General features: G+C 43.4%; 1 protein-coding gene across 1 annotated transcript in view; it reads left to right on the forward strand.

The window, feature by feature from the left end:
• The first annotated feature begins 6235 nt into the window (after positions 1-6235).
• The window catches only part of LOC128823384 (uncharacterized), a 34835-nt gene continuing 14735 nt past the window's right edge, over positions 6236-26335 (forward strand). The window contains exons 1-12 of the mRNA XM_054005630.1: positions 6236-6440; positions 9218-9616; positions 10020-10195; positions 12022-12138; positions 12914-13052; positions 14678-14868; positions 16354-16479; positions 18889-19081; positions 23675-23834; positions 24104-24236; positions 24644-24916; positions 25244-25384. Of these exons, the coding sequence (XP_053861605.1) occupies positions 6236-6440; positions 9218-9616; positions 10020-10195; positions 12022-12138; positions 12914-13052; positions 14678-14868; positions 16354-16479; positions 18889-19081; positions 23675-23834; positions 24104-24236; positions 24644-24916; positions 25244-25384 (2253 nt within the window). The remainder of the gene's footprint in view (positions 6441-9217; positions 9617-10019; positions 10196-12021; positions 12139-12913; positions 13053-14677; positions 14869-16353; positions 16480-18888; positions 19082-23674; positions 23835-24103; positions 24237-24643; positions 24917-25243; positions 25385-26335) is intronic.

Here is a 26335-nt window from a genome sequence, read left to right on the forward strand (position 1 = left end):
CTACTAATAAATAAATAAATAAATAATTGATAATGATGGAAAAGCAGAGATGATTTATTAATTCATATGTCAGCAAACTCGAACTGCTGATGACTGCAATTCCTGCCTCTTGACTCATGTGGTATCTATTAAGACTAATCATTTGTTGGGTTTAGAACAGATCATGTGAATGCTTTAGATTAGAATGTGTGGGCCAGATATTCAGCTGGGGTAAGTCAGCATAACTTCTTTGACTTCAGTGGACCTGTGCTGATTTACACCATCTAAGGATCTGGTCCTGCATGTGATGATGCATCCTGTTGTTTGAATGAACAACAGTATAAAAATAGTAATATGTAATAGTCAGAGTAACGTGTTCACTCAGTTTCACTGTGTTTTGTAGCTTCTTTGTCAAGACTTGGGTTGGTCCAAAGAAGGAACGACCTGCCCTCTGTTTCGAAGGCTGCAGCTGAAATATAATCTTGACAAATATTCCTCCAAAGGATCCACAGTGATTTCAGTTAAAAAATGTCATCCCAGGCTGAAGAATAAAGACAGCTTGGATAAAAACTATGGCAACTCTGATGAGACAGAAGGTCAGATAATTTTAAAAAAAGTACATAATAAACAGTTATTCAGGCAAAGAGCTGAATCTAATTTATTTGACATATTCATGACAGAATCCTATTTCTAATTATGTACATTGGCTCATATATTCCGACTTGCCTCCTCCCCTCCTCTGAATTACTATAGATCACTGGAGATAGATTTTGTGATCATTCAATTTTCTATTTCAGATCCTCTTAAAAAAGTAATAATAAATACTTTCATTTCAGCTTTCTTCCTAGAAACAGGTGAAATCTGGGAGTCTGAAGAACAGATAAACCTGGATTCATTCAATACTAATGTCTTCTTTGAAATTCTGCTCACGCAGTCACTGTCAGTCACAGCCAAACTGAGCCAATTTAAAGAAGAGGTAACTGGTTTATTTGTTTTTTATCATACTCACATGTATGTACAGATGATCCTAGCAACCATGTGCAGTATTATCTGTAGTATTACTGCTACGTAAGGCATGTACTTCATTCCAAATTCTTCTATACCACGAAGCCATTAATATGTATACGCATCATTCATACAAGCTGTATTTAAAAAGCATAGGCCAGCGTTTAGGAGATTTGCCTAGGAGTCAGGTAATCTCAGTTCTATTCCCAGTTGTGCTACTGAGGTGACATGTGATCTTGGACAAGTCACTTCACTTCTCTGCCTCAATTTCCATTGGAAAAAGGGGGGTAGTGATGTCTTATCTTTCTTTGTAACAAGGGTTAAGACCCATAGATAAAATTTAGGAGAATTAAAACGATACATTGGTGTGGATAGACAGCTAATGCAGTTAGTGCGGCTAATGTGGCCTTAACATCAAAATGAACCATATGTGTTATGTTACTCCAGTTTTATACCAATGTAACACAGCTGAAATCAGTGGAGTTAATGAGATGATGATTCAGGACACTGATCTGCAGCGTATGACAGCATGCAACTGTATGGCTTAAGGACAGCAGGGGGAGCTAGTATTACAGTCTGTGTTATAGTGTAACATGAGAGAATTGTATAAGACAAATGTTTGCATGCTACTGTATCTGTAGATATATTTTAATGCACATGGTTCATTTTGATTTTAAGGCCACATTAGCTGCACTAAAGAGTGGGGAATACTAAAATGTTTACTAAATAGTATGATATTTAGTAAAATGGTCTTGTGAGAAGAAAGGCACATAAAGAGGGTACACACTGAAAAACACTTCTTGCCCCAAATTACCTACATGCCTAAAACAGCCCCGAGAACTCCTTTGCTCTGAAATCATTTCCTGAAGGTGGTCCTGCCAGGAATGGCATCATAGTGTCAGCCACTCAGCATTTCTAATATTGCAACATCCGTCTAAGGACGACTATTTCATGAAGATTACTTTCAGGAATTTTATCCAAAGTATAGTGAGGCCCTGACTATTATTATTTATTTGTACTGAAGTAGCACGTAGGAGTTCCACTCATGCACCAGCACACCATTGTGCTAGACACTGTATAAACACAGAACAAAAAGACAGTTCCTGCCCCAAAGAGCTTACAATCTCCCCAAACCAGGTAGCAAAATGATTGCCTTACTGTACAATTATCGTGGAGAAGGTTTTGTATAGGCAGCAAAGATTTCCAATCAAGGTGAAGTCATCTAGTATTGGTATTTTTAAAGAAAAATCAGATGCCTGTATGGAATATAATCATTCAAAGATGTATTTGTTTTGTGCTAGAAATTCAGTGGCCTTTGGGCATTAAGAAGGGTCCAGAACAACAGCTACACCCTCATTTGTTTATTTTTCATCTTGTTTTCTTCTCAGTTGAAAATCTTGTATCACAAACTTATGACCGAAATAGCTTCACTCAGAGAGCTTTGGATAATGAGGCTGTGTATCCCAGAGAAGGCAGAATCTTATGACAGCATAATGATGGGGAACTATATGAAAGCAAAATATCAGGTAGAGCTCAGTTTTTCTTAGATTTGTTTATACATAGACATAGAAACTGAAAACCTCAACTTGGCTACATGTATTTTCATAATATTAGAGACAGTCATGTGGATTCTTTCATTTCTGTTGTGTAATGGCATCATATTTTCATAAGCTACCAGGCCAATAATATTTCTGCAAAGTATGTGACTGATATACTAGAACATTTGAAAACTCTAAAATTGTTGGAACAATTCAATGTTAATACAGAGACATATTTCTGAAGGTTACTCCCTTTTCTGGTGTGTTTCCTTTTTTTACTTAGTGTCTGATGCTACTCTCTCCCCACTTGTGGAAGACCATATCTTCTCCCTTGCAGTGACCCAGGGTTCAGTTTTGGAAATGCCATCCATGTGTATATATATATTTTGTTGCAGCTTCTTCTTCCATCTTGTTCACAGATAGTGTGTTTGACTGTATTCTTCTGAAAAACCTGTGAAGGAAATGTAACGATTTTGCAGTTTATAAATAGAAACATCCACACTCATACATACACACAGAGACACATATTGTACAAACATATAGTTCAAAGGTATAGAAGCAAAATGAACTTGATCCCTTAAGTTCTAGCTGGCAGGTATGGACCAATATTTTGAATCACTAGACCATTCAAGTGAGGACACATGAAAGGCACTTACCCTCCAGGTAATTATTACCCAACCTACTGGAGCTATTGGCCTTTGAGCGCCCAAGTGGAGGCAGATACCTTAAAATTGACTCTTTTTCCTCCAGTTGTTACCTTTTTAGTAAAGTACAGAGCCGCTGCAGTCTCAGCTCATGTCCTGAGAAACAGGTGTCTGCATTTTATATTACAATTAGGCAGAAGAGGAGATGCTGCACAGAAAGCAGCTGGCTGCTGAATATGATGAGATTGTGAATAAACAACTTCACTTATTACACCATGATTTGAAATGCCAAGAAGAGCATTGTGTCCTGTTCAATTCTGCCCTGAGAGAAGCAGTGAGATTGGCGGAAGTACTGACAGAGAAGATGGCTTGTGGAGGGAACAGAGCCATGTGGTCTAAACCAGACTACCAACGGTAAGTAATTTGCTTTAGAACTCTACATTAAAGTGTTGTTGTTTTTAGACAGACAACGCAGTTGTATAGTACTGAGTCAGTGGGTTGGTTTGTAACCAGCACCAGCATGGGTTTGAAAGTATTGATACCACAAGGTTATTGAAATCATGTTCGTGGAAAGCAGGGCTAGGAAAACTCAAGGAAAAGGAGAGCTGGGGATATTCAGAAGAGCCCAGTTAGACCTTAAGGTCCAAAATTATTCTGATTCCTTTTCATGCTTCCTAATGACTTTTTCCCATCTGCCACGTCACCGCAGCTTCCAAAGAACTGTCCTGTCAGGCCAGCCTTCCCAGAACACCAGGTAACACTGGTCTGAGTAGCCTGGTCCCAGTGTCAGAATCAGCATGGGAGTATTAATGAAATGATTTTAAAAGCAGGGAAGATAAAAAGCATATGTTTCCTCAGTCCTTAAAATCCTTTTTGTGATGGTGTTGATGTTCAGAGATGGATTATGTGCCTGCTGTGGGATTTTCCTGAAACGGATGCCATTCTGCCTTTTAACAGTTTTACCTTATATTCAGATTACTGACATCCATCTTTCTCTTGTGAGTTTCAGGTTATTAGCCCAGATAGATGCAGCAAGCAACAGAATGTCAAGTGCAGTAATAAAGGAGAGTCACAGACTCAAGGCCTGGGGTGTGCTGGGAGATGGAACAGGAGCTCACCTCATTATCAAAGATAAAACCAGGCTCCTCACCAAGGAGGAGCTACTGGGTAACTACAAACTCTGGCAACTAGTTAGTGTATGTTCAAAGAGAGCTATTATCACTTTAACTGTTCAAATATGCAGATGTAACCCACTGGTTCAGTGCCCTCTTCTAGTGGCTGATCCATATAATAGGACAACAGCCTACCACTGCTGCTGGCTAATGCAGTTGCTCAGGTAGCAAAAAAGAGGATTTGTTGTGTTGTTATGAAAGTGTGACCATCTATGGAATTTCTTCAGATAAACATTTCTGATAACTGCCACATTTTCATTGTTCTTCCTTAGGCTTTTGATAAACACACTGAGAGGTGTCTGTGTATAACTGTATGTCCTTTGTTAGTGATTCTATATCAGTGGAGAGGGAAAGGAACTATTTTGTAGCTGAGCTGAGTTAATTTGTTCCTGTTTGAATGTTTGTTTGTTTTTAATGTTGCTGGGTGTGTTTTGTTGTTGAAAAATTAATTAAATATTATGATGCCTAGAGATCTAGTATTTTTTTTTTGCTATTATTTAAATCTTCTGAAATTAAAACATAAAATCTACCTTGGACATTTCCATGTATACTACAGATTAGGGCAACATGAATCTGTGTGCAGAAATCTGAGATTGTTAGCCACGCTCATATGGTTGCATAAGTCCCATTAGCCTCATGGGAGTCATGCATAGATATTGAGGAGAGAAAAGAATAAGGATTGGGAACACTGTAACTCTCTTCCCATACAAAAGAAGTTGATAGGAAGATCTGTCTGTAAGCCTTTACTCTCCTTCCTGACTCTCTCTGACCTACATGTGATCTCTGATCACAGACAAACTATCATAAAGAAATAGCCATAGATTTCTGATTGAACCTAAGATTGGAATCCAACTGTAGACATACAGATTTGGAATTTCAGAAACCTAGGGTCTAATGGAGGATCTAATGTTGTTTTTCATTTGCTTTTCTCATCTGTCACTTATTGCTCTCAGACTCGGATGGCTGTGTGAGGGCACCTGACACCCTCTACATGGATCCTATAACTGGACTCTTAACTCCCAACCCAGACTGTGTCATGCTGTTGGTCAATCACTGCCCCATGCCTGTGTCTAGGGATCAGTTCCTGCACCCCGAGACTGGAAAAGTGCTCCCTGTGGCTGGTAATGTTGGCTATGATCCAGTCAGCTCTAAACTGATCTCTGCTGTTGACTCTGCTTCAGGTATGGGACACATGGGGATAATTAATATATCCACTTGCCTACGTGGGGAATGCATCTGTGGGAGCGATTTTAGTAAAGCCTAATATACTTATCCATATTTTTCTTATAACAAAAACCTTATTTGCAGATTGGCCTATGACCACCTCATTGCCTGCTTGGCACTAGGAGATTTTGTTCACCTTGAATTGGGCCTTGCCATGGACTGGATTTACTGAGCACACCACGCTTATATAAAGCAAATGTTTAAATATTTCCTGTTTCTGATTATTATTTTTCTCTCCTTTCTTTTCATTAAATTGTACAAAATATTATATGCTAAAGAACTTCTCATGTTAAGTAAGTGGCAAAAGCAGGAATTAAGTTGGAAAAGTATGTCAACCAAAGAAAGGGAATTCACTCTCTTCATTTAATTCTTCATATGAAGAAAGAGGAAGTTTATGAAAATGATCATCCTTTGAAATCCCCAATATGCCTCTGTTCCCAGCTCTAATGCAGAGAATTGTATTAGCGTGGGGATTAATTCCCGTATCCATTGAAGAATAAAATAGTTTGTAACTGTCAAATCTCCTCTGTTTCAATATTTAGGTGAGCTTTGTAAGTCTGAACTACCCATATTCCCCTATGTTCCGTATCCTATCTCTCCAAGGACTGGCTTACCACTGAAGACTAAACTTCCTAGCTTACAACCTGACAGAGTGTTTAAACTGGGAGGACTCATGCTAGATCCAGCTACAGAAATAGAAGTCCCAGTGCTAGGAGTTACAATCCATCCCCAAACAGGACAAAAACTGTCCTTGGGTGGGACATACCTGAATCCCCTTACAGGAACAGTGACGCCTCTTGAAATTGGAGGGCCTATGATTGAACCAGAGGGAGGAAAGATTGTCCCAATACTTGGAGTCAGTTTGGATAATAACACAGGTAAATGATCTTCATGTTTCTTGGGATGGAAATCCAAAGTGAGGTTGTTTCTTCCTTCCCTTCATCCCCTCACACACCTCTCCCATAGCTAGTCAGTGGGTAGATGTTTGCTATAACCTTATTGAGGAGGAAGATGTCCCATCTAAAAGGTCTATAGAACTTGTAGTTCCCACTGGAACGATCGATGAATAGTCAAACAGTTAAAAGAGGGCAGAGAAACTCAATAGCCCACCATGGTGGCTCAATTAAGACCCCAAATATTGTTTAAAACACCCCAACATCAGCTAGCGCCACTGACAGTTCTGCTGTATGTGTGTGTATAGCACAAAGTGACACATTGTGCAAATGCAACTTATCATCGATTCACTAATCCTAAAAATGGCAGCAGCATTAGATTCAAACCTTTAACCTCCCCTCCCCACATTTGATTTCTCCTGATGAACGAGATACTACCACAATCAGATGAATAGCGGCATAGGTTGGACTCAAAGTATCACAGACAGAAAGCTTTCATTTTCCCAGAATATTATTTCAGAAATTATTGTCCTAAAAATCAATAACCTGCCCCACTTTCCATAAAGATGACTAAAAAAAGAAAGAGAAGCAGTGACTGACGACTAAGGCCTTGGCTACACTTACCAGCTAGTTCGACGGCTGGAAATCGAAGTTCTGGGTTCGACTTATCGCGTCTAGTCTGGACGCGATAAGTCGAACCCGGAAGTGCTTGCCGTCGACTGCGGTACTCCAGCTCGGCGAGAGGAGTACCGCGGAGTCGACGGGGGAGCCTGCCTGCCGAGTGTGGACCAAGGTAAGTTCGAACTAAGGTACTTCGACTTCAGCTACGTTATTCACGTAGCTGAAGTTGCGTACCTTAGTTCGAATTAGGGGGGTAGTGTAGACCAAGCCTAAGAGGTGCTGTAGTCATTAATTATATGACAAAAACTAGTAAAGTTGATCTGACTCTTGGAGATAGTTCAATTGCTCTATTAATATAATAAAAACAGCATGAAATCCATTCTTTAGGGTCTTCGGGGCCAAAAGCTCTAGATTTATAGAAAGCATTTTCCATACACTTATGTTCTTCATAGCTAATTTTAGAAAACATATCATACTCAAAAACAGAGCACACAAGTCGCACCCACACTGAAGGCATGAGGCAGCCAAAGTGGAATTGTTTTCGTGTTTAGTAAGGCGAGGTACAATATACATAATTTAGAGCCAGAGCCTTAGTTGTTGTAAATTGGTATAGCTACCCTGGCTTCAATGAAGCTATGCTGATTAACCCCAGCTGAGGATTTTGGCCCTTTAGATAAGAAGGCAAAAAGGTACAGTCAGAGTCTGACTGAATTTCCTTAGCAAAGAAGCAGGAAGAGTTCCTGAGATTCAGAGATATGTGTGAAAATATTTGTAATTTCAACAGGACTAGAGAGCTCCAATCACTCTCTGCAGGGGACACAGGATTTCCCTGCAGGATCTTGCAAGATGTGCAAATTTTGTGTTTCATACTTGCTATTACAGTGGAGTTAAGGGTGTGTGTTCAGGTCCATGATTAGAGACCATCTACAGAGGTGTTTAGTGAGTGGGAGGTTATTCTCTTGATTGACTGTTCACTTAGAAAGTCAGTTCTTAAAAGTTCAACACTAATGCACCTTAATGGTTACCTAAAATACTACATACCCCACAGGCTCTGCTGGGAATATCACTCTACAGCAGTTATTACTGAACAAGATGCATAAAAATGCCAGAAACATCAAACAGCAAAGCCACAATTACATGTTTTCCTTATTCTCTGTCTCCGGGGAGTCAGGCTATGCAGAGCACAGGCCTTGTTGGCTCATATATTCCAGTACTATATTATCGGACATATCGCCGAATGAAATGTGTCCTGGAATGTGCAATACCTTTCCGGCACTGCCACTGGCCTGCTGGGTGACCTTTGACAAGTCACGACACATCCGTGCCTCAGTTTCCTCATCTATAAAGTGGGTAGAGTAATCAGAACTGGTCAGAAATTTTTTGAAAATTGTTTTTTCATCAAAAAATGCCCATGTATTGAAACCAAAACTGTTTGTAAAACACTAGAAAAAAATATTGAAAAAAGTGTCAAAATTGTTGAAATGTTTCATTTTGACATTTTTAAATTAAAAATTCAATTTTTCTGGTTCCAAACAACTTTTTGTTTTGAAATCTAATTTCATTAAACTGAAAAAGGTTTGTTTAAAAAAAGAGAGAAAAGATAAAAATAAGAAATAAACATTTCAAAATTATCAAAACAAAACATTTTGATTGACCTGAACCAAAATAGTTGTTGGTTTTTCAATTCACAAACATTTTCAGGATTTCAATTTTTCTTCCTAATTCAGGACAGTAAACATTTTCAAACTCTCAAAAATATTCATAGGACAGAAAAACGGTTTCCTGCCCACCTCTAATAATGATACTTATCTCCTATGTGAAAAACTTTGAGAATTATAGATGAAAAGCACTATCTTAGAGCTATGTATTATTATCCAACTTTATTGTTAACATTCTAATTTTGCAAATGCAGCACAATTTTCTAGAGTCAAAGTAACAGATACATTTAAAGTATTTTAAAGTTGTAAATCACTGTAAACAATGGACATCAGCATTTTAATCTATTTTACATGTGCATTTAGGACCTGATCCTTTTCCCGTTGCAATAAATGAATTTTTTGCCATTGATTTTAATGGAACAGGATCAGGTCCATAAAGTCTGGGTGATGTTCTGATTTCTTTTCACTGTTCCTTGACTACAGGAGATTTGGTCCCAGTTGGGGGGCTGATGGGACCCTCGGGAAGCCTATTGCTTCTTGGAGACTCCTTCTCTGAACCTCTGAGTAGGAAGACTGCTCGGATACATGGAGCTTGCCTTAAACAAGATAAAGTCCTGCCCCATGCAGGAGGTTACCAGGCGCTGTTGGAAGCTAACACTCTTGTCGCCCAGATCCATGTGGTTAAAGCCCTGAGGCAGTATAAAGATTCAATTTGTGAAGATATGTCCTTAGCAGCAGACAAGCAGGAAGTCCTGAAGGCTGCAGTAGAAGACATGAAAAAGTCATTGTCAATTAGGCTCCATCATGCAATTCACCGGCTGCGAAGTTTGGAGAAACAACATGAAATAGCTTCAAGCCTCAAAAGTAATGGTGGCAAATTGGGTACGTACGTTGCATAAAACCTACTGAAAAAAATTGCTTAGAACAAAAGTAATCTGAGCCTATTTTAATGATTTAGAGACAGATTCTCACTGATGTAAATGAATGAAATTTCTTTGAAATCAATGGAGCTATATCTAATCACATCATCAGAGAAGTTGGCCCAAAATAGCATAAGCATTCAGTGCCATATTAGGACTACAGTGGGATGAGAAACACATGCCAAATACCTGCTGTCTTTAGCAAATCTTTACACTATGAACTCAGCCAGGTCTCATTTGGATAACTAACGAGATTCATTGTGCATTCATCAGCCTTTAAATGGCTATTTCCATCAAGAAACAATTCCCATTCAGTTTAGCAGCACGTATTGATATCTTCCTCTCTTCTTTTTCAAATGAATTAGGGATTATCAAATATCCTGGTACAGAGATGTGGATTCCTGCAGTGTTTGGAATGAAAATCCCAGATCCTGGTGGGTCAGATTTGATGGTACCCATCCTAGGAGTAGAATGTGATTGGAACACTGGGCATCCAACCCCACTTGCAGGAACCATGGAAGATGCAGATGGAAAAGGTGGAGTAAGAAACCGGATCACACAACATAAATCCATAGAGAGGCAGTCGCAGGACTGTCACCAATATCTGTGTTACTTTCAGAATCAGTAATGTGCTGTGACAAAGAAAAAGTTAATGCATTCATACAAATTTGAATGTGAAATTCTGATTGGTGTAGTGTGGACCTGTACACAACAGTCAACTTCAACTTAATGGTGAAAGAGAGTTAGACCACTGACTGCAGTGGCCTTTCACCTCTGGAAACGTATTCTGCCTGCACATCCGTGTACTTCTTTAGGCCCAGTGGGTGATCTAAAAGGCCCCACTTTAGTCTCTGACTCAGGAGAGCTAGATATGACTCCTTGAATGGGCCAGAGGGGATAACTAGAGATACAGCCCCAAGGGTTGGGGACACTGCCCCCACAGTGCTCGCAATTCATGCCAGTTCAGGAACAAGAGACATTTGCTTCGGACCTGAACTTAGCCGTGTACATGGCAGCTCAGTGCTACAGGGCTAGCTCAGAGGTTTGTTTTACCAATGGGCTATTTAAGATCATAGTCATTTCCTTTTATGGTTTAATAAATGTCAATCACTGAACTGGATGCACAAAAATTAAATGGCTCACTCTCCTCATCCTCTGAATTCTAAAAAAAAAAAATTATTTATTTTGCCTTTCTGCAGGTCTTGTCCCTATCACAGTTGGTGCCAGAACCATAGGTCCTATTACAGGTGAGACTGGCCCAGTTATAGGTGCTCAAACTGATCCTTGGACAAACATTGTAATTCCTATTGTTCAGTCCCTAGGAGCTTTACCAAGAGGAGCAGCAGATCCAGATCTGGTAATTAGAGCCTCAACAAATCAGAATTTGTTCCAGATTTGACAATGCTTAGAAATTCCCTGCTTATGCTTTCAAACTATGGGGAGACAATTCTGCTTCCTTCAGTATCCTAACTACACAGACCACAGCTTTTTCTATTAGTGTATGTGTGAGTTTGTCACTACCAGAGTATATACAATTTTTTTTATTGTACTGTACTGTATGTACATGAGTGAGTTCCCAGAATAGGGTGTTGTTGGAATTGGAATTAGTATAGAAGGAAATCCAGCCATAACTGGAATTTAGGTTTTTTTTAGAAGTTTGTCACCTACTTACAAGGGATTTGGTTACCAAATATTTCTGAGAGTGGGTTTGGGGTGGTTTTATGTGTATTGGGGGCATTGAGTGGCATTTGGGGACGAGGGTAGATAGTTCTCTAAAGAGGGTATTGGAGGCCTCCTAGTTTTAGTATCTTCATTATCAGGGTAGACAGACTTCTGTGACATCTTAAGGATCCATTCTGTGGCAGGTAGTATTGAGTTCTGGATCAGGAAACTGTAAAGTCTGCTTCCCAGTTTATATTTTCCCACAGTTCAATAAAAGTTAATTTAAATGTTTTATTACACTTGATACTTGAAAATGATCAGAAATAAATTAATTGTTGCTCCGACCTATTCTCCCAATATCCCACTGTTTTCCCTTCCTCTGCACTTTATTTTTCTCATTTCTTTGTCACCCCTTTTTCTCCATCTACATTGTCACGTTCCCCACTGAAATTCATGCTACCTTCATTACAGCTTTGAAGCAGAAACTTCTAAAGTGAAAGTTGTAAACCTGCACAAACTTCCCATTGCAAAGTATTCATCTCTCTAATGCAAAGTAAGTGCCTATACTGTCAGGCTGGAGAATTTGTAGAAATTGTGGAACAAGGGTTTCCTCACTGGCACAGAGAATCACACACGATACATAGGTTTCTGACTTCCTTCAGAACCCTGAAAACCTGAGCTGCTGCTTTTGGTGTTGTTTTTCAGCTGAGCATTCTGGAAAAGGAGATAAATTCAAGACAAATGTACTGGCACCGCCAAAGAGAAAGGGAAGAAGAGCTTCTTAAAGAGCTAAACTTTGTATTTCTTGATGTCCTTGATGCTGTAAGGGAAGGAAAGGCACAGAAGGTGCAGTGGATCTTCTTTGTAACTGGCTTCAAATAATTCTTCACTGGACTTTTTTTCTCAAGTGCTTAAGGGAATCCACTTTGTGCCAAATTTTCAAGCTGATGTTTAGAAATATAGTTGCTTCTCTTTTTGACACAACATGTGTGCTTTGTGTGGGCTCATCTACAGTTGAATTTTTCCACCAATGTACCCTGGTGCTGTGCTAGTGCAAATTGACAGTCCAAGTCTTTTTTTACACCAATACATTATCTACACTTGGTATTTTCACTGGTGCAGCTACATTATTGTGTTATACCAGTGCAAAAATCCCCAGTGTAGACAAGCCCACTCCTGTCGCTATTATTTTAGTAGCTGTTGCCTCACAGTAGCAGAGTAATCTCCAGTAAAAACTCAGAATGGATCTGTTTTAAAGCTCACTGAAATCAATGGAAGACTCCCAATAACTTCAGTGAGTTTTGGATCAATCTATCTGAAATCAGAGAAAGAGAAAGGGACTGGGGAAAGGAAGACAAGACAGAGAGGAAATGAGATGACAGATGTTAGGACAGCGTGTGTATCCTCTGTTAGCTAAGGGAGGAGGCTAGGAGGAAAAGAAAGTATAGATAAAAGCCTTATTCTTTCTAACCACGGCCATCACAGTTATTCCTGTTATCTGTACTGCTATAAGAACTTTTTGGAACAGCTGGGTTTTTTTAGGCTTCCCTGTCACAGGAGATAATATCAGTGATAATTTCTGTCCTGATTCTTACAGATAAGGTACAAGGATAAATTAAAAGTCATTGAGGAAACCTGTCACTTCCTTGAGGAACCCTCTCTTCAGGAAGCTCAAAGAAGAACTGCCAGGGATCGGAGCAGCCTATTGGGCTCTGAACTATCTTTGTTATCTAAAGGTAGGAAGCAGAGGCTTTAACGGGAAGAAAGTGAGGCCCTTCTGTACATACTGTGTGAAAATCACCCCTGTGCAGAGGGCCAGAGCAAGGCTGGTACAATACTTACGTCCCACTTAACCACTCAAAATAGGGCTGAAATGGGACTGAAGTGATGCATATAGGGTAACCAGATAGCAAGTGTGAAAAATCGGGACAGGGGGTGGGGGGTAATAAGTGCCTATATAAGATAAAGCCATGAATATAGGGATTGTCCCTATAAAATCGGGACATCTGGTCACCCTAGATGCATATGTTGGGCCCTTACTGAAACTGAGTGTTTTTTTTTTTTTTTGGTTGGTCCCCTCTCAATACCAAAAGAAAGGGGAAGGGCCAATGAGAAGTCAGGATCCTGAGACTGACAGTCCCCAGGGCCAATGGGGAGAGGCCAGAGCTCCAGGTCAGCCCGATTGACAAGTCCGGCAGGCCAGTGAGGGAGTGTGAAGCCTGGGGTCCCGTCCTCCGTGTGAGGGATGCTGAGAGCAGAGCTAAGGGGAGAGGGAGCCGGAGAAGGCCGAGTGGAGCTGGGGAACTGACGGTGAGCCGGGGCCGGGCTCCAGCGGGGAGCTGCGGGGACAGAGCTGGGGGGTGGACGCCGGCCGTGCCACCAGTAACACCAGAGCCGGGTGTGGTGAGCAGCTGGGGAGCGCGCGGGGGATCCTGGGCTGCCGGCCCAGCCAGGGAGATGGCACCAGGCCAGGGGTCCTGTGAACGTCCCAGAGACGGCTGTTGGCACTTTCCCCCTGCCTTGTTTCCTTGACCCTTTCCCATTTCCCCTCTTACTTTTCATACTGCTCTTTGCTATTTAATACATTGTATTTGCTTTGAACTTAATGTAGTGCTCACTGGGCTGGGGTGTGGAGAGAGCACCACGGAGGGGAGACATCCTCCCCCCCCCCCCCCGTCCTAAGTGACCACGACGAGACTGGCCCAGAGTCCCGGGCCCAGCCTTATCGGGATATGAGGACTCTGACACATGGGAGAGTGAAAAGGGAGTCCTCAAGGTCTGGCAGGCATCTGGGTAAAGGGCGTTGGAGCGAGAACTCAGATCCTTTCACTATCCGATTCCACCGGGGTAGTGCAGAAGCCAGGAAAGTTCCCTACAATAGCAGGACCATTCTCCGACGGTCTGCACAGGGGTGATTTTCACTCACCTTGAGAAATCTCACTGCAGACCTGAACAGTGTCTCTTCAGTTCTGCTGGAATCTCAGAATCCCATGCAAAATCCTGCCAATTGCCCCAGAAATCCCACCCTGTTCTGCAATGGCTCTGTGTGTCAGCCTCATCGAGGTTGTTTTTTTTTTTTTTAACTGCACTATGATTGGTAGAACTCACACTCTGAATAAATCTATAGCAAGTTCTCGTGGGTGTCCTAAAAGTTGAAAGAGGAAATAGCGGGTGAACAGACTTGACAGATAAATCATTTTTGTGCCACAGAATCATCAGAATCAGAAATTGAAAATTCCTTTTAGGGCATTTAATCCATGCCCTTAATCTGTCTCAGAAATTCGGTAGCTTCCCCTATATAACCACTCATTAGGACTCAGTTTCCAAGCTGAGAGTAATTGCTAACATTCTGTACCTACAGCTGAGAAAGATGAAAAAGAGCAAGAAGTACAAGTTATACTGTTGATCAGAAAGGCACTGGAAAAAATGGTTCAATTTATTCAAAAGATGCAGCTGGAGGAAGGCCGATTACAAAGGCAGATGAAGGAGAAAGCATGGCAAAGGAGCAAGAACTTTAACACCGAGACAGCACCCAGATTCAAGCCCAGAAAGGTGAGGTCACTGTTAGGTTGAGTTAAATATTACTAACCTTATTCTGCAGGAAACTATGGTCTCCCTTTGAAGCACATTTTAAGCCAGTTTTAACTCCCCAAGAACCTCCCATCTCATACAGGGCCTTTTCCTCCCTTATCCACAGACCAGGCTGAAGAAGAAAATGAGCAGAATGATATTAAACAAAAGTCAGTCATCCTAGACAGCTGCCACTCAGATAATAAATTTTAAACTTGTACAGAAAAATATAGCACGATGCTGTTACCAATGGTAAAGCCATATTTCCTTTGAGATAGAAAATCCAGTTTGATTGTGAAACAGTGCTGGTTAGGAGTCAAATTGGCCAGACTGAAATTAGGAGTTAGAAAGAGGTATTGTCAAATATGATGTTTAGTGTTATGTTTCTGACTGATACAGAACCTCTTCATGTTGGCAGTTTAAAAAAACATTAAATCTGTTACATGGCATCATAGACATTAGAGCTAGAAAAGACCAATTAGATCATGAAAGATCATCCCCTGGGGACCGATTCTCAAAAGCTTTCCCAGTCATATGTTACATGTATGTAGAGATGAAGCTTCAACTGCTATCCATAGCCCAGTCAAGTGACTAGTTAAATAAATAGGACTCTTTTTCTCTTTTTATTGTCTTGTGACTTAGCCAGGATGGGCAGGGATGGTGTCCCTAGCCTCTGTTTGCAAGAAGCTGGGAATGAGTGACAGGGAATGGATTACTTGATGATTACCTGTTCATTCCCTCTGGGGCACCTGGCATTGGCCACTGTTGGAAGACAGGATACTGGGCTAGATGCAGGGCCGGCTCCAGGGTTTTGGCCACCCCAAGCAGCCAAAAAAAAAAAAAAAAAAAGCCGCGATCGTGATCTGCGGCAGCAATTCGGCGGGAGGTCCTTCGCTCCCAGCCGGAGTGAGGGACCGTCCGCCGAATTGCCGCCGAATAGCTGGACGTGCCGCCCCTCTCCGGAGTGGCCTGCTTGCCAGGCTGGTGCCTGGAGCCGGCCCTGGCTAGATGGACCTTTGGTCTGACCCAGTATGGCCGTTCTTATGTGTTTGTGTTGGTCAGGCCTTCATCTAGCACCTATCAGATTTCAGTGTCTGCAAGCTTTTCCTTTTAATTTTACCCTGTTACTCTGAATTATTCTGTCCAAAACAAACCTCCTTGATGTTTACACCTTTCAAATTCTTGCAGGCTTTTATCACGTCCTGCGTCACTGCTTGATCCAGCTGCCATATTTATTTATTTGTCTTTCTCTTAAACTAGTCCCTTGAGGCCCCTTAATCATTTTTGTTACTATTCCCTGAACTCTCTGCACTTGTCTGGATTGCTTTGGTGATGAGATGACCAGAACTGAGTGCACTATTCTCGATACAGTCACACAAGCTTTATAGATAAATCATAAGAAAAATGCAATCCTTAATTTAGGCAACTTGCTTCTCATTTGCTGATATTTCATACCATTTTTTCTAGGTCATACTACATCATGTTGCTGAATTTCAGGAACATATAATGAAACAACAGGTCAGTGTGGAGTCTGCATACAGCAGACTGGAATATCTCAGGGACTTGTTGGACATCCAGACTCTGCAGGCAAAGGTACTGACTTCACCTGAAGGTTTGAGATAATGTTATGTATTACCCAATTTTCCAGCAACGACAGGCTGTTGGTATGTTCTTAGAATAAAATCTTAGCATGGAATCAGACACCCAGAAAAACAAATCACCCTATTTGAGAATTACAAGAATTAGTTTAATTTAAGAATTTATTTTATCATGGACTTTGAAACTTGTACACTAAATAAAAATTCAATTAAGAAATGTAATATTTTGGCAGCAGTGTTAGAATGATGTGCAAGATGTCAGTTTGGATCTGCATTTTTAACAGGTGAACATCCTCCTCCTAAAGGTACTCCCATAAAGCGTGACAATGCCTGCCAGGAACCCGGAGGTGGGATGTTTCCAGAGCCTGGGCTCCATACTGAGCCCAGATGTTTACACTGCAATTTTATTGCCCTGCAGCCCAAGCCTCACAAGCCTGAGTCAGTTGACATGGGCCAGCTGCAGGTGTTTTATTGCCGTCTAGACATACCCTGCATGACTTAGAAACACAAATCCCAATGACTTTTAATGGGTCTTGTGCTCCTAAATCACAGAGGTCCTTTTGAAAATCCCACCCTTGGTATCTATAATGTTTTAATTAAGGGCTGTGTCAAGAAAAATTTAGATCCAGATCCAAACCCTATTGACATCAGTTGAAGTATTTCAATTGGTTTCATGGGGGTTTGGATTAGGCTAATAGGGTTACCATATTTTGTGCCTCCAAAAGGAGGACACTCCACGGGGCCCTGGCCCCGCCCCCAGCCCCGCCCCCTCCCCCGCCCCAACTCCGCCCCCTCCCAAAGTCTCCGCCCCCTCCCCTGCTTCCCGCGAACATTTAATTCGCGGGAAGCCTAGGCAGGTAAGGGGCGGTGTGGGGGGAGGAGGTGCGGCCCAGGCTGGCCCCCCGGCGGCTCCAGCCTGGGTCGGCTGCGGCCCTGGGGTGCCGGCCCCGGCCCCCGGCCGACCACCCCCGGCCCGCCCAGCACTGCCGGCCGGCCCCCGGCGGCCCAGCACACCCCCCGGCTCCCGGCCCCGGCGGCCCAGCGCACCCCCCGGCTCCCGGCCCCGGCGGCCCAGCGCACCCCCCGGCTCCCGGCCCCAGCGGCCCAGCGCACCCCCCGGATCCTGACCCCGCGGCCCAGCACACCCCCCGGCTCCCGGCCCCGGTGGCCCAGCGCACCCCCCGGCTCCCGGCCCCGGCGGCCCAGCGCACCCCCCGGATCCCGGCCCCGGCGGCCCAGCGCACCCCCCGGATCCCGACCCCGCGGCCCAGCGCACCCCCCCGGCGGCCCGGCTCCCGGCCCGACCCCCCGGCTCCCGGCCCCGCGGCCCAACGCACCCCCCCGGCGGCCCGGCTCCCGGCCCGACCTCCCGGCCCCGTTGCCCAGCGCACCCCCCCGGCGGCCCGGCTCCCGGCCCCGCGGCCCCGCGCACCCCCCCGGCGGCCCGGCTCCCAGCCCGACCCCCCGGCTCCCGGCCCCGCGGCCCAGCGCACCCCCCCGGCGGCCCGGCTCCCAGCCCGACCCCCCGGCTCCCGGCCCCGCGCACCCCCTCGGCGGCCCAACCCCGCGGCCCCGGCCCGGCTCCCGGCCCGGCACCGCGCGCCCGGCCCCGCGACCCCGGCCCAGCCCTCCCTCCCGATTTTCCCGGACATGCCCGGCTTTTGGGGGATTTCCCCCCGGACGGGGATTTGAGCCCCCAAAAGCCGGACATGTCCGGGAAAATCCGGACGTATGGTAACCCTAGATTAGGCTCTCTGTCCTTTTGAGTGGCCAGTTTACATAGTCTATCTATTTTAGGCTACTTTGGTAAAAAAAAAAAATGATCACTGGAGTTATCAGGGTGGTCATGTCTGAACACCTCCCCTCTTCTCTTTCTCTTACTTCAAAATGCCTTATGATGTTTGGTCTCCTGAAGTTCCCCTTCCCCCACATCTCAGCTTCTTTTCACTCCTGATGAGTCTGTCACCAACATCTATAGCTGAACTCCAGCTTATTACTCTCAATGAAATAAGGTTATTATACGGCAGGGTTGGAGAGGGAGAGTTTGACCATGTATATGGCACTTGCAAATGCATCCCACATAAACTGGGGACATTAAACACGTGAAATAAAATTAATTTATTTTTTGTCTTAAAACCCTTTACACAAGCTTCAGGAATGTGGACAGTTTAAAGAGATGGGAGCTGTGGGCCTGTTACCACCCAGCCATACACTCATTAGGAATCCCCAAACTATTTGTGATTAGGCAAGCTTGTAGCACAGTGCACACCTCCTAGTCCTGTTATAAACTGATTTGCATGTACAAGGGTTGCATGGAAATATTAAGAGTGATAGGCTGCATTTCCAGCGGTATTAATGACTCACATGTGAACAGCAAGTCTTTGTCTGATCTGTGCTATTTCAGGCGCTTCTCTCTGGGACATCACAATGCTTTGAAAACTACCAAGGGACCAGATTTTATGGTATTGCTAGTGTCCCCCACGGCACATGCGCAGTCATCCATCGAAAACTGATTCCATTGTTGAAGTCTCTGGTTCAGACACTGGAGGAAAACAAAAGGAGTGATAGGTCACTTGAGACTCTAATTCTTCAGTCAGGTAAAGGTAGAGTCAATAATTTCATTTTATTCCAACTCAAAAACTGTTGCCGGAGTGAAAAAGTTCTGATGTGCTATAAACTGAAGCTCCAATCCTGCAGCAGAAAGTTAAGCATGTGCTTAATTTTATACATTTGAGAAGTCCGCTGAGTCAAATGTGTACTCAGATGTGTAAAATGAAGTATGTGTGTAAACTGTTTCCAGGATCAGATGTGTAAAATGAAGCATGTGTGTAAACTGTTTCCAGGATCAGAGCCTATCTTTGCAACCATAAAAATAATTTATAGAAGTTTACAAAATTCAGATAATCTTTTATTAAACTATTCAAAAATTGAAGTGCATTGTGTGTACACTCTCTTTTGCAAACCCCTATCCTTCTGGAAATTTCCAGAAGCAAAAAGTCAGTTTTCATCAGAATGATGTTCTTGCTATAGGCCAGAAAGTCAGAATCAAAACGCCGTCAGTTAAGATTCAAAGGAAAAAATAAGGTCTAAATCTTAGAGATTTTCAGTCTCTACTGATAAAGGAAGGTGAAACTGCAGATTTCTGAAAAGAATAATAAGTGAGGTTTTTTACCCACGAAAGCTTATGCCCAAATAAATCTGTCTTTAAGGTGCCACCGGACTCCTTGTTGTTTTTGAGGAGAATAATGTATATGCTGAGAATTCATCATAATGTACAGTAGATTGTGTTAACTTCCAGGGGGATGGCAGTTTCCTCTTCTACATTTTTGCAAGAGAACAAGATTAGGAGCATGGTGACAGAGTACTTGAGTTCTTGCATCCATGGACAGCAAGTTATATACCCACGTGGTGCTTGGGCACCAGCAATATTCGGAGCCCAGGGGCCCAGCTCCAGCAATATTTGGGGCCAGGTCTCCGCCCTGGCCCCACCTGCTGCCCCCCCATGCCTCCCCTGAGTGTCCCCCGGCCCCTCCTTGCTGCCCCCCCCCTGCACCTCCCGGCCCCCACAGGGAGCAGAGCGTCCCTGCCTCTTCCATCTTCCCTTGCCTCCCTGCAGCCTCCCTTCCCTTTTCCGGCAGGACCCTGCAGCAGCACAGGGGACCCCCCCGCCCACGGTCACTGCTCTTGCCCCATGCTGGGCAAGGAGCAGCCCCATCCCTCACCCCCAGTGAAGCTACTGTCAGGGGCAACAGCAGGGGAGGAGGCGCATGCAGCACCTCTCCCCCCCGGCACCCACCACTGGGGAGGGGAGGGAGATTCCTGGACCTGAGAGGGGCCCTAGGAGCACATGCAGTGACATTGGTGGGGGTGAGTGTGCTGCTGGGGGGGCAGGAAAGGGGGGCTCGTCCCCCAGAGCTTGCTGCTGCCGGCAGGCAAAGGGCTGGGGGGAGTCCTGGAGCAGCCTGCCTGCACCCCAAACTCATCCCCAGCCCTGCCCCACCCCAGAGCCCACACCCCCAGTCAGAGTTTTCACCCCCCACCGCACCCTCAACCCTCTGCCCGAGCCCTGAGCCCCTCCAGCACCCCAAACACCTTATCCCCAGCCCCAGCCAGAGCCCTCACCCCCCACACCCCAACCCTCTGCCCCAGCCCTGAGCCCCCTCCAACGCCACAAACTCCCCAGCCCCAGACAGAGCCCCCACACCTAACCCTCTGCCCCAGCCCTGAGCCTCTCCAACATCCCAAACTCCCCAGCCCCAGACAGAGCCCCCACACCCCTACCCTCTGCTCTAGCCCTGAGCCCCTCCCACACCCCAAACCTCCCATTCCCAGCCCCAGCCAGAGCCCTCACCCCCACACCCCAACCCTCTGCTCTAGCCCTGAGCCTCTCCAACACCCCAAACCCCTCATCCCCATCCCCAGCCAGAGCCCTCACCCCCACACTCCTACTCTCGCCCTGAGCCCCCCCCCACACCTCAACCCCCTCATTCCCAGCCCCAGCCAGAGCCCTCATCCCCCCCCCGCACCCTAACAGTCTGCCCCAACCCTGAGCCCCCTCCTGCATCATGAACCCCTCATCCCCAGCCCCACCCCACAGCCCTCACCCTACCCCTCTGCCATAGCCCTGAGCCCCCTCCCACACCCCAAACCTCTCATCCCCAGCCCCACCTCAAATCCAGCCCCATCCCTGCACCCCCTCCCTCCCCCAAACTCCCTCCTAGAACCTGCACCCATCCCTCCACACCCCCTCCCATCCCCAAACTCCCTCCCAGAGCCTGCACCCTGCACCCCAGACCTCCTCCCCGACCCAAATTCCCTCCCAGAGCCTTGGGCAGGTGGGGGGCGGAGTTTTGTGAGGGCGGAGTTTGGGCGGGATGGGTTCTGGGCACCACCAAAATTTCTACAAACCTGCCACCCATGCTTGCATCTTTACTCAGGCCTGAGGATGGATTTGGTTACTTGGACTATACAAGATCTTTGGAATCAATGGGTGTTAGATGCTTAAAGACCTTTGAGGTCTTGCATCTGAAGAAGTGAGGATCTTACCCACGAAAGCTTATGCTCCCAGTACTTCTGTTAGTCTCAAAGGTGCCACAGGACCCTCTGTTGCTTTTTTGAGGATCTGGTCTTTTTTCCCTAACTAGAAGGTTTCAATCCTGGGAAATCTTGAAATATGTAATCTTTGTGCATCTGTCTCCATTCCATCTGTCTCCATTCCATTCCATTCTGCTGCAGAATGGAGTCTACCTTCAGCTTGGCAGTAAGAAGCCTTGTGCAAACACAGAAATCAATGGCAAAGCTTTTACTTTCCCTCATGTGAGCATTCAAACTGTAAATTGTGATGTAACCAGACTTGTAGTTACATAAAAGTTCTAACTGCTGTTTATTGACAAACAGAGCTGAAATATACAAGCTATCAAAATGTTGGATACATTTCAGGATGCAAACATTCAGTCAATATGGAATATGTCTGTCTGCAAACCTAGAGAGAAAAACATAGTGGAATTTCCAAAGCAATTTAATAACTGTTTCTTTCCTCTATTTTATTATTCCCCTTTCTCATAATTCAACTTCCTTTCCAGTCTCCCAATATGAATGATCAAATTAAAATGTAAAGATTTTTTCCTCTGTTTTTAGATCTGTAACAAATATATTTTCTTCTTAATGTCTATCAGCCACAATCTCTGCTAAGATCATTAACTGTAAGGTTGGGATTTGAATGATTAGTTTTTCAAAGGTCTTCTCTTCCATGTAATATCTTCAATATAATCAGATCCAGTGCTGTGTCATTCATGTACTGGAAAGGTATAGCTGTTTTATGAATCCTGAAGTAACTAGTAATGCATCACTGATCAAGGACCTGATATATGCTTAAGTCCTGTTGAAGTCAATAGGAGAGAAGTATGTGCATAGGAATGCGGTTGTTCACAGGCTGAAATTTAAGCATGTACTTAAGTAATTTGGTGAATCAGGGCCTACATGATGGCAGTTACAGCATCTAGTTCATTTCACTCTCTATCATTCATCAGTCTCTTTGGAACACACGGAAGATTTCAGTTAAAATGTGGAAGCAGCCCCAAAAGCCTTAAGATTTGTCAGCACTTTAGAAAGAATTGGTGATTATAAAAATACCAAGACTGCATTAAAATAATTAATACAATAAGAATCAAATGGCCATTCCTCTTCTTTCTTGAACCAGCATTGATTCCCGTTTCTGTAGCGATATTTCAGCTAACATTGCTTGACTATTTCCAGCATGGAAGAGAAAGCTGTCACATAATGTTTGCAAGGTTAGAAGAGGAGGGATCAGCTTGCATAGAGTGCTAAGAATTGCCAAGAAAGAGAGTCAGAATAGATAAGTATGAGCTCACAAATTCCATTCCCTTATAATAATCTAATGTGTTATCTTGCAACATCTATCTCACAATTGTCAGCATCATTAAGGCAAAGTCCAAAGAGATGTAGCATCTTTGCAGATCAAGCACGATGGACATATAGTGAACAGCCAGCCAGACCATCCTAAAGGACCTAGCTAGAGATCGATCCAGATGGTACTCGATCTGCATCTATCACATCAGCTACCTCTTTATTTATCTGTCTGCAGCTCAACATCAGTTGACTGGTGCCCTTCCAGTTCTTCTTCATATGCAATTAATCATTCATGGTTGTATCACCTTCACTACAATGGAAATTAGATTGAATGAGCCTTGTATCAAATGTTGGGACTAGTGTTCGCTAGTGCATGCTGTTGAAGCTTATTTATATGCAGGTAGATCAAGGCAAGTGTTCCAAACAATATTTGCTTTCCTGATCGACAAAGCAATAAAGACTTCAGGAACTTTTACATCCAGGTTTGTGAACTGTGCAGGATTTAGTGACAGGTATATAGTACATTTTATCTTGCTACAAAGTTATGTGTATTCTGTATAATGACTTGTTTACAAATGTTTCTTCTGAGTGGTAAAACTAGAATAAGCAGATAACCTATCTAGATTTGTTCACATATCTGGTTATCTTCTGTCCCAGACTGTTACTAGATATACTAGAGAGTACTGCAGAGTGACAGATATTAATATATTCAAAATATTTCATTGAAAGAATTGTGAAAGGGAGCTTGAATGCGCTGAAAAAAGCCAGGAATTCAGAAATAAATGTAAAGGTCCTTTACTTCTTTTTGGTTTCTCCTGAAGGATACTCCTCAAGAAGCACCTTAAAGGCATCTACAGCTCAGTCTGAGGCATTCAGGACTGCAGCAAGCCAGGAAATTGCTCCAGCTGCCACTCCATCACCTGTGCTGCCCTCTTTTTTCCTACCAGGGGGATCCCATATACAGCAAGAAATCCTGACAAGGTGAGAAATACTAATTCTTCTTTTTTAAATCCTCCTTGCGGTTTTAATTGGGAAAAGGTATTCTTTGCGTTTTGTCCTGAAGTATTATGTAGTGATGCTGTTTGAGCTTGAACAGTTGCTGCAATCCATCCTATTGGTAGACAACACTTGTCCCCCATATAGAATGTGTATCAGCTTGCAAAGTGCTTTAGGATTCTTCATGATAAAGGCTGCATATAAATGTAAGATCATTTCTTGTCATGCTTAATTTATTTCTGATGTTTTGGCAGGTTTTTTTTAGAAAAGCACGCCAGTGAAGTGGTGCATTTAGAGCTGTCCTTAATGACGGAAGAAATACACATGATCTGCTACTTTTATGAATCAGCCAAAGCTAAGGAAAAGGAAGAATGTAAAGAAAATTGGGTGAGACTGGTGCTGAGTAAGCCTGAAGTTTTCATTCAGAGTATGGGAAATGAGAGTTTTCTTATTTCCTTGCTGAGTGGCTTTCATTTTTTTCACATCACATGACAGAGATAGAATATCTCCCAAAGCACATAGGAAGCTGAAGCACTGACCATTTCAATGCAAAACATAGAGGCCAATGTTTTTAAAAATGGGGATCTAAAATTAGGCTTCTATATCTATAGATAGATATCTACTTAAGTGACCTGATTTTCAATATGAGCCCCTGCGTGCTGAACTTCAGGCCACTTTTTTATATGAGTTAATTTTTGGCTCATATGTTTAAAAATCTTGGCCACAGTTTAATTGATTATTTTCATTTATGTGGTCTTAAACATTAAACAGCTGAAGCAGAAATGTCTCTGTAGTTTCAGGGGATGAAATGCCGTAAAGAAATGGATGTAGCCAGCGACTGGGACACATTTCTGAAGGAGTTAGCTGAATGCCACCAGCGTGCTGAACAAGCTCTCTATCAGAAGCATTGGGAAGAAATCAAGCAGTCAGGGCTCAGCCAGGATCTAGTAACACCCAAAGACCACTTACGTTCTCAAGATGAAATTCTACATCATTTATCACTGCTTGGTGCTGATTTGCAAATCACAGATTCCCACATCAGATATGATGTCACTAAAAAACAAGATGTGAGTTCAAGGTCTTATTTATATAACTGTAACTAAGCTGTCACTTTACTAGTTTTTTCTTTTCTCTGTAACAAAAACCGGTTCTGGTCTTGACTGCATGTGTCAGAAAAACATGATTTGAATTTTCAGCCTTTAGTTTTGCCAAACAGAAATTTTATTTTCTGATCCAAAAATTAACCCTGTCACAGACAACAATTTGTGGAAAGTATTTTATGTATTGGTGGTAAAGTGAGGTAAATCCATCCACAAGATAAGCTGGTTGTAGAATGAATTTCTATGTTTTTTATGTTGAAAACTCTTAGCATCTTAGTCTCTTTTACTCAACAGGAAACACAGTCTTTGGAAGCAGAACTAGCTCCAGACTCAGCAACTCAAATATTACAAGCTTCAGCAGTCAAAATAGTAAAGTTAGAAGTTATGAAACAAGTGTGTCTCTATAGAATATTGGATCTCTATAATGAACTCCAGGTATATCCCGTTCATTACTCCTCCATTTCACTACCCTCACATGAGAAGTTAATGCCAATTTGCTAAGGTCTGCATGATATCTTGAGAATATAAAGTACTACATGAACATGCTAAGGATCATTCAAATTCAGACCTTTTCCAGTCAGAGTTTGAAAATATAAAGGAGACTTGAATCGGCTAGAATTCAGCTACAACAGGATAAAGCTCACTGCATCTCACAGCCACATCAGTGGCACAAGCTAAGCACAACCGGTGGCATTTTCAAAGTATAGGACTTAAGCACCCAGCTCTCTGACGTTCACTAGGAGCTTAGTGACTAATTGCCATTTGTGCGTTTAAAAGCTTCCCCCAACTTCCCAGATCTGTCAACACAGATATTCTTCAGGATGCTTCCTGTCTTTGGTTCATATCTCCACCCGAGACAATCACGTCTTGTTGCCAGTTAGACTTGATGAGGCAGCAGGAGTTTCTTGGTAGAATTCAGAGACCACTACTTGCTGACAAAAGCGATAGTATTTTATTCATTATAATGTAATTGTATTACAGTAGTACCTTGTGTCCCCATATATACACAAAGTAAAAAATAGTCCTTGTCTTGGAGAGTTTATCTTAAATAAACAAGACAGAAAAGAGTGAGAGACAGGAAGTATTGTCTATCCCCATTTTACAGATGGAAAACAGTGGCACTGAGAAATTAAGTGACCCACACACAGTCTTTAGCAGAACTCAGATCTAACCCAGATAATCCTGATTCCCATGCCTTAACCACAAAACCATCTTTCCTCCTTCTAAAGCCATGCATGTTTGGGGCGTGGTTTGCCAGGCGTGTGCAAAGTTTGAACTACTTCCCGCCGCCTTTTGTAGTGCCATTTACATCTATGCTTATTCTATATTTAGGAGTCCATCTATCAACTGTGCATGCTTACTGTGCACACACAAACTCACAAAACA

Source organism: Malaclemys terrapin, chromosome 15 (assembly GCF_027887155.1).
Source record: "Malaclemys terrapin pileata isolate rMalTer1 chromosome 15, rMalTer1.hap1, whole genome shotgun sequence".
Classification (NCBI taxonomy): domain Eukaryota; kingdom Metazoa; phylum Chordata; order Testudines; family Emydidae; genus Malaclemys; species Malaclemys terrapin.